The sequence below is a fragment of the Falco naumanni genome, chromosome 1 (genome assembly GCF_017639655.2).
Source record: "Falco naumanni isolate bFalNau1 chromosome 1, bFalNau1.pat, whole genome shotgun sequence".
Lineage (NCBI taxonomy): Eukaryota > Metazoa > Chordata > Aves > Falconiformes > Falconidae > Falco > Falco naumanni.
In genome coordinates this window covers 37,669,160-37,677,966 of record NC_054054.1, presented here as the reverse complement: position 1 = coordinate 37,677,966, position 8,807 = coordinate 37,669,160, and the positions used below count along the sequence as shown (strand labels likewise).

The window sequence follows — 8,807 nt, the reverse complement described above, 5'->3', positions numbered from 1 at the left end:
TCTATCAAAAAGAAACATAATTAGCAATTACATTTTCAGTGCAAAGACACATATGACACAACTTTTCACAGCAAATAACGCCACCTCTCTACAAAGAGATAACAGTAAGATAAGGACTCCTGAAAGGTCTACCTTTAGCAGCATTTTATATTCCAAAGTGAGTTACACAACCAACTGTAAAATCCCCTGAATAGACAACCATTCCTTGTATTATTTCTCAATACATACCTGCGAGAAGCTTGAACATGCACTTTTCTGGCACAAAGATAAAATCTCTCAGCTGCACAAATGAAGGAAATCTCAGACTTTAAAGACTCAAAGTTATCATCAGTGAGATCTCTTCTTTCTGTACTTTGGTTTGTGCCAAGATGGGAAGTAATTTCAAGAGCTGAATCAACATCTGGATCATGATGCAATGAACGCTTGATCTAAGAAGTGAAGGTCCTAAACCACATTCACAGTTTTCTTCAGAGATGATAAAAAGCATCAATTACCCAAAATTACTTGATCTCAATAGAAAAAGCCTGAGGTCAAATTTTTTGGTAATTTTTCAGCAAGAGAGGAATACTCAGGATCATTCACAGCTGAGTAATTACTCTGCTTCAAAAGCTGCTTTGAATAAAATAAATGGCTATTTTATTGACTATACATACATATTAAAGAGCATCAACATAACAGTTGAACTCAGCGTTCAAGAAGATATAGAGCAAAATACCTTGACTTCACACTCTGGAAGTGATACAGTGTTTTCTAAACAACTACTGAGTCAGTGAAAAGTCTTTTATGCGGCAATGTCTGCAACTGTACTGTTCACCAGTGTACGTGCAGCTCAAACTCAGAATACAGCATCAGCAACTCCAATGACCACAGTCCTTCAGTGTACACACACAAGTGCTACTGGATTAAATAAGTGCTGTACATACATTCAAGAACAGAACTGAGCAGTTTTTGTCTTTACAAAAACACCCTGCATATAATTAAACCTCCTAAAGGCAATTCAGGTATGCTGAAGATCCAGAAGCACCGAGCTTTGTAGTGCTGGCTACAAACAAACAAAACCCAAAGGAAACTCCTTGCCACTTTGTAGAGACTAACTGATAAGAACAAAAAAATCTGCAGTTCATAATCTTCGCCCTACATGAAAAACTTGACGCAATCATACCTACCAACCAATAAACATGCCTCCACACTTTATTAGCCTTTGTATAACATGGTATTTAGAAAAAAATCTCCACTCTATTCCTGATTGGAAAACAAGGCTTTATAAAAAAATCATGCTTTAAAAACATACCAGCATGTTATTTAGAACTACACCATACCAAAACCAGATCTTTTTCAAATTGTTACATATCCAGACTTTGTAATACCAAATGGACCCTTTCAGGTAGCTAAACATACACACTGGACTTTATCACCGCTGAATTTCTCCTCTGACTAATTAATATCAAGTCAATTACATAGATCAATCTTCAACTGATTTCCACCCCTCTCCCTTTAATTAGCATATATTTCTATATTACCATCATGACATTAAAGTAGGAACTTATTCAGGGTACTAGTTAAGTCAGAAGCTGCAAGCCTCCATCCACAACTAGCGTGCTCCCTGTAACGTAAGGGGACTCTAGAAGAAAGACAACAGCTTGCGCAACTTCATGAGGCTCTCCAAATCTTCCGAGGAGAATTGCTTTCTTTAGCTGATCTTCTTCCAAATGAGCAGTCATCTCTGTGTGAATAAAGCCTAAGAGAGGAGAGAGATTTGAAGAGTTACCCAACCTTCAACTAAATTTCTCTAGTGGATTTTCCCTGAAATCCTCCAAAGTGAAATCTACTACTAGGATTCAGCATCAGTTACCATTTTTCAAAGTCTCAGAACTCAATCCCCATCGGTTTACAGCTAAGACCAATTTTTTAACTAACCAATAAAACATCTAGTTTTGAAAGCACTGATGTAATAGTCAAAATGCAGAGATCTATGGAAGTCCATTAAAAAAAAAGGTAACTAAAAATGGGTCCCAAAATCATATTTAGTATCACTTTTCTGAAAGACAAAATACACTCCTTTCACCAAAACATTGTCAACGAAAACACAAGTACAAAATCTCTGGCAAGAAATCCCTACAGCTTGCAAGTGTTTCCATTATATTTTAGAACTTACGACAGCACTTGCATAATTTCTATTACAGCACTCATTTGAAGAAAATATTTCCAGACATTTTTGAAGGACATTTCTTTACAATCTTCAGTTTTCTGAGATTCAGCTTTCCTACTGCTCTTTACATAAGCTACAGTTTCACGAACAGCTGATCTTCCCTGCTTTCTAGGTGTCACCAAGAGTGAAAGTCTCAGTTTTGCTTTCTACTGTACAGCTCTGCCCCTTTATGATGGCTCTGGACCCTTCTGTGAGCTGCTTAGTTCACTAAACAACAAAAAGTATTTTTCCTGCCTAGTTCACAAGCTGAACTGGTTCATGTAGAGGTCTGAAAGGCATCAGAACTAGCACAAGGTGAGCAGCAGAGTACACAGCCGTGAAGGAAAAAGTCAGAAAGGACAGAAGGGATTTTTGCCTCATGGCAGTTGTTTGCTTGGACTAGATCAGCTTGTGAAATCACAGCCTTGTCCTCACAGAACTTTCTTTCCAGACTCTCTCCTTTTACTACAGGGACACTTTCATGCCAGCTTCTTGCAATCTTTCATGTTTCCCTAATAACAAATAAGCATCCTCTAGCAGGAGACAAGGGTCCTATTAGGTCTAATACTGCCATCTGCAAGGGCAGCAGGTTTTGAAGGAGCAACAAAGAAAAAAACACAAACCATTTATTCTGTAATAATGGATAGAGGAACAGGTAGATACACTCTTCCAAATTTCTCAGCATTGCCTTAAAAAGACTGAAGGTTTTGTAAAAGAGTGTATTACACTTTAAATTGAAAAAAAAAAAAAGAGATTAAAAGCATTTACTTACAAAAGTTGAAGAAAATAATAGCAATTTGTCTTAAGTTATGTTCAGAGTACAGCAAATATCCAGCGCTCTTGATAAGCATGTATTGTGAAGGGTGTAGCAATTTCCCCAAAACTAACCTGGAGCAACCACGTTGACTCGAATTTGCTTTTTTGCTACTTCTTTAGCAAGAGACCGTGAAAATCCAACTAATCCTGCTTTGGTAGCACTATATACACTTTGACCAGAGTTGCCTTTAAGTCCTACAATACTTCCTAAAATAAAGAAACATCAAAGAGAAGAAAAGATTAAATGACTAATTTGAAACCTTGTACTAGCTTTGTAATTTTAAATTTGGAATGGAAAATGAGATTACATGAACAGGAATTAAAAGTATATTTATTACTAAGTGTACTTTATAGCCTACCGCTGGGATGAGCAAATCCCTCAATTATCTGCGATTTTTGTGGAATCCATATAATTATGTTGACCAACAGGCAGTAGGAGAGTAAAATGAAAAGCTTTCGAAAAACATATGCTCGCACAGAAAAAAAAACCCAACCCAAACCAAAAAAACCCAACAAACCAACTGTACCTATTTGATTCTTAGTAACTAGCAGCTAGTAGAGTTAGCTACTGAAAGAGCTGATAAAGAATAGTAAAATTCTTTTTTCAATAAAATATAAACTGAGGTGTTTATTACTGAAACAAGCTAGTTTTACATTTAGAAGTTGCTGAAATTACACAAAAGAATAAGCATTCATAAAGAAACGCTAAATACAGAATGTCTAAATACAAAGAAAGTTAATCATGACAAGTAACATTTCAATACCTTACACCTGCTAAGGCTTTCTAGAAAACTAGTACTTGAATTCCACTGAATTAGATGAGCAACTTACCTATATTAACAATAGCACCTCCTTGGTGTTGAATCATGCTTTTTACAGCAGCTTTGCATGTCAACATTGTTCCCAAAAGGTTAGTGTGAATCTGGGCTATCATATCTTCAGTCTTGGTTCTCAGTAACAAACCATCCCTAACAAACAGACCAAAAAACCCAAAAGAACTCACTGAACAACCCCAGTGATCACGTTCTCCTAATAAAAGACGAGCGATGAATGGAATATTAATGGAGATTTGTGGCCACAGGGATTTACATGGTTCTATATATGTTCCAGCATTCAAAATGATGACATAGCAAGGATGACACATAGCAAGAGAAAAGTTAGCTATACTTCTGGCAACAAAGCCTTCTTTGCAGAGAGGTATCAAACATTGTTTTGTACCATTTCAGGGGGAAGAAGTGAAAGAAAGAGGAGTAGAGTGGGAACTCATAAACTTGGAATGCTGTTAGAATTCTACTGTCATCAGGAACAAAATACTGGTGAGTGCTTAACACTGTTTTCAGATGTACTCATTAATAATACTCTTACTAAACGCAAAGGCCATTAGTACCTTACAGTAAGATGTTGTCATCTAGAATTACATATAATTTCGTAACAAATAACTAACCTGTTGATCCCAGCTGCATTAACCAAATAGTCAACAGGACCTAACTTCCTCTGCATCTCCTCAAAAGTATTTTGGACTTCTTGTTCGCTGGATACATCGCAGCTAAGTGCCAGGTGTCCTGCTGTATTGAAATAAAGGCATGTCATAACAATAGTGAACGATGGTATGACATTCATAAACCTTCTTCGGAATTTATAACTCAATTGTAAAAACAGATGTTGAACTAGTTATAGCTTGAGGAACCCATTTAATCTCCAGAGAATTAAATAAGGGCAATTTTCAAGTATTGTATTGATTAGTAACGTGACAATTTCTTGTTTTATATTTTTGGCCTTCTGAAATCAGAAGTACAGCATGAACGTGCTCATGCCTCATGAGTAGGCTGGTCTCAGTTCTGGCATGGTCAGGAGCCAAGGATGACTCAGTTCATACCACCTCCTTGTGACCCTGAACAATTCCCTTCATCTCATAATTCATACCTTGCAGACAGAATAGGTAACACACTTAACTTTCCAAAAGAATCTTGTGAAAATAAAATTGTACTGATACAGCTTTTCTTTCAAATTTCTCAGCCTTTATTTTCATTTGCATCTAGTTAAACAATGAGATTTATTCAATGGCTCACGACTTTTACAGGTTACCTAAGCACAGGACAGTGAAGAAATAACTGCAAAGCAGCACACTTACCACCAAGATGACGTGCAGTGGTTTGAGCTACTTCCAGACTTCTAGCAATAATCGCCAGGTGGCAGCCTTTCTGTGCCAGTAATTCTGCAACAGCTTTTCCTATTCCTCGTGATCCTCCAAAAATGGCGCAAACCTTGCCCATCTGCAAAAACAATTCACAAATCGCAAATACACCATGAATTTTCAGGTCTAGTATAGCAAGACAATAACCACTGTTCTTGTCAACATCGCGGCCCTTACTAGTGTGTAGCATTTTGCACTACCAGATTACAGAATTACTGATTTATTTTGTATACACCAAAAAAACCCCCAAACGTGCACTGTTAGACACCACTTCTACAAATGCAAGTTAGTTCTTAATGATTTCTGAACTAGCAAAAAATTATGTATGTAATCTAGCATTTCAATACTAGTGTTATGATAACTGTTCAGTTGATGAAATATGTGATTTATATATAAAAAGGCCACAATTTATCATTCAGCTCTTTATTCAAAGCCAACAGTATTAGTTGCAATTATATTGTTCTTGGAAGCACTATTCTTGTACTAAAGTTATTTAGCCTCAAGGTCTCACTCCATCCCAAGTATCTGTGTTGAACAACCACACTGCAAACATCAGTGAGCATGATTTGATACTACTTTATTTACAATAGTTTCATACTAAGTTACACTGCCTAATACTACGCTTTACCACTAGCCCTAGCTTTTCTTTGTTTCTGCTTTTGAAGAAAAAAAAAAAAGGCGCCTTTTGAAACATTAAATTATTCTGAAGTAGCTAACTTACATGTTTAGGAAAGACAGTAAGAAGAAAGTACTTCTGTAGAACAATTTTTTTATTCTCCAACCTCTAGAAACCAATCAGCTTTTTTGGGATTTCCTGAACCGGAGGAAGAATCCAAGCTAATAGTAATGAACCTCTTTTCCACACATTTAAATAAACCCTTTTTGAACCCAATTATACTGTCACCATAACATCCTGAGGCAATGAGTTTTATTATTTGTGGAAAAGTACTTCCTTTTGTTCTTAATTTGCCTTCTGATTAGATAGTACTATGCATTTATCCTCATACGTTCCCCTTACTGTCCGCTTACTCTTCTGTATCTTACGCTTTCTGCTATATCCTCTTCCAAGTCTATTGAGTTACTCATATACGTATGGAAGCCATTCTGTATCCCACTAAAGACTGTCTAAGCTCTTAATCTTGCCACCCTACTCTTTGCCTTATTTAGGTGTATTAAACCCTTTCTGATGTGTGATAACCAGAAAAGCACAGTGTTAAGCATACAGGGACACCATCACCTCATACATTGGCAAAATGATTTTGGTTTTCTGCTACAGAGCCTGATACAGTCCTTGACTGCAACAAAGTAAGCACAAGTGCTTGAAATCGGCCCACGTGTCTGCTTCCACAGGCAAGCTGCAAGCAGCTTCCCAGGAGCAGGAAGAGGATCTGGCACCTCAGGTCTTTGCACAGAACACGTACATAAAGGTGACCTGCAGGAAGACAATTCCTTGGTGATAAAAACGGGCACCACTGCCTCACCAGAAAGACTAATCTTTTGGGTAGTCTTCATTAGGTAGCTGGAAGAGATGAATCAAGGAGTCTTGCACGCCAGTAACTATAGCTCTTACTGTCTTAGCAGACTAAAAGCACAGCCAACCAACCTGTATTTTGTTGGTAATTTTTCTTTTTTTTGTTAGAAGCAAAATCTCAGTCTGCCTTCGCCATCATGACTTCTTTTACAGTTACCACAACTCTTCTAAGTTCTTGCCTACTTGTTGCAGCAATGTCATACCAGGATATCCTCCTTCCGATTTTGTTCTTACCAGCATTGAGTATGCCTACTCTTTTATTTGAAATGTGGAATAATATACTTGGGAAAGATCTCTGCAAGTCATCTTGTCCAAGTCCTCCACCCCTGAGCAATGTCAAGTGAACCATCTTACACTGTCTACAAATACTATCAGACCTGTATGTATTTTCCAGAGAATTCTGAACACTCTTAGCTACAAAGGTCCCAAAAAGCTGCCTGTGGGGAGAGAAGTTCTTTAAAATGTATGACTCAACCCTTCCTTGTCTCTCTTGAGAAAGGAAAAAATCACAGTGATTCTACTGTTCGCAGAAAAAATAGCCAAGCCGCTTGTTTGTTAACTACGTAGAGAAGGAGTGTAAGGCATCGTTACAATGCAGCATCAGTATGCGGTTTGTACTTTAACACAACAGGGCCATACTCTGGAGTTGCTACTTGGGAGGGAACAAACCCGCAGTTGGAGTAATAGGCCCGTATTCCCTGGCCAAAGTAAGTTAGGGCAAAACCAAATATCTTTTGAGCAACAGGCTCTCCCAGGTCTCCACAGACTGCAAACGAGCACCTGTACCACCTCTGCCCTCCACGGCCCTTCGCCTCCTTCACACCAGACCATGTCCCCGCGACTCCCAGGCCCCGCAGCGCCGCTGCCGCCCGCCTCAGGCCGCCTGGCTCCGGGCCGCTGCCGAGCGACCGCCCGCGACAATCGGCCCGCTCCGGGCGCGCTGCTGCCCGCAGCCCCGGCCCCCAGGCACGGCCCGCTGCCCCTCCCGGCAGACCTCTTCTTCCTCCCCCCTTTTTCGGGTTCCCACCAACCTCCTCCGCCCCGGGCCGCCACTCGCGAAGCCCCTCCCGGCTGAGGGCGCCCCCCCCCCTCTTCCCCGCCGCCGCCTCCGCCCCGCCCGCCGCCAGGGGGCGGCCGCGGACGCGCGCAGCGGGGCCCCGGGGCGGAGGGCACGAGGCACCGCCCGCCCGGTGGCCACAGGGGCGCCGAGCGGTCCCGCGCTCCCCCCTGCGCCTCCTCCGCGGGGCGGCGCGAAGGGCGGGAGAGGCCGGGTTGTGGCGGCGGTGCGCCTCGGCGCGGCTCCCGCCCGGGCCCGCCGGTTGGGCTCACGGCGGGGCGCGGTGCCGGCTGGGAGCCCGGGGCACGCCGGGACGCGTAGTCTCGCCCGCGGTGGCGGTGCCACGGTGGCAGGGCGGTCGCCCTCCGCCCTCTCACGGCCCCGGGCCGCGCTCCCGCCGCCCGCGAAGCCGCAAGGGACGACGGAAAAAGGGCGGTTCGGTGCGTTCCAGTTTACTTGCCGGTTTCTGAGCGGCCGTTCGCTCGCCTGCCCGGCAGGGGCTTTCCTCCGCCCCAGCACCTGACGGTGGGCGCAGGCGTCGCGACGTGACGAACTGAGGTAAAACCACCCGTGCGGCGCCAGCTGCAGCCGGTGGAGGCCAGAGAGGGGGCGGGCGGAGCGCCGCACATGGGCCGGCCTCAGCGGCGAGAGAGACCCGTCACGGCGGGGCCAGCTGCAGAACGGGTGTGAGCCCAGTGCCCGCCTCCCTGCTCCGCGGAGTGCCGTATGGGCAGGCCCTTCTGCTTTCGTGTTACGCTTCCTGGGTTTAAGCTACGTTTTACCTGTAGGTTCCCAGACCGTACCCGACATAGCCACTTGTGATGATTCCCAGAACGTATGTAGGGCGCAGAGTAGCTGCTTCACTTTCCAGGGGAGCGCCCTGTCCTGCCCTCGGTTCCCCTTCCTCGCACAAAAAGGTGTTTCGCACATAGATGCATACAAGCAGATGAATAAGGATTTAGTCTCTTTTATTTTCACATTACTTGTCCAAAAATCCATAGGGTCTCCTGTGAGGCATCAT

At 42.6% G+C, this 8,807-nt stretch overlaps 1 protein-coding gene across 4 annotated transcripts; it reads right to left on the bottom strand.

Annotated features, from left to right (window-relative positions):
* Positions 1 to 610: 610 nt before the first annotated feature.
* On the bottom strand, positions 611 to 8,482 carry CBR4 (carbonyl reductase 4). Of its 4 annotated transcripts, none has more exons than XM_040589319.1 (6): positions 8,247 to 8,482; positions 5,136 to 5,277; positions 4,449 to 4,566; positions 3,836 to 3,972; positions 3,077 to 3,211; positions 611 to 1,738 (listed from the first exon to the last, which is right to left on the bottom strand). In XM_040589319.1, exons 2-6 carry the CDS (start codon positions 5,275 to 5,277, stop codon positions 1,560 to 1,562), a joined length of 711 nt encoding a protein of 236 aa, XP_040445253.1. In that variant the 5' UTR covers positions 8,247 to 8,482; the 3' UTR covers positions 611 to 1,559. The 4 variants fall into 4 exon arrangements, with proteins under 4 accessions (XP_040445253.1, XP_040445226.1, XP_040445243.1 ...); XM_040589292.1 differs by having other exon boundaries at positions 4,449 to 4,569; positions 8,247 to 8,476; XM_040589309.1 differs by lacking the exon at positions 8,247 to 8,482 and adding an exon at positions 7,955 to 8,215 and having other exon boundaries at positions 4,449 to 4,569.
* Between the last annotated feature and the right edge of the window lie 325 nt (positions 8,483 to 8,807).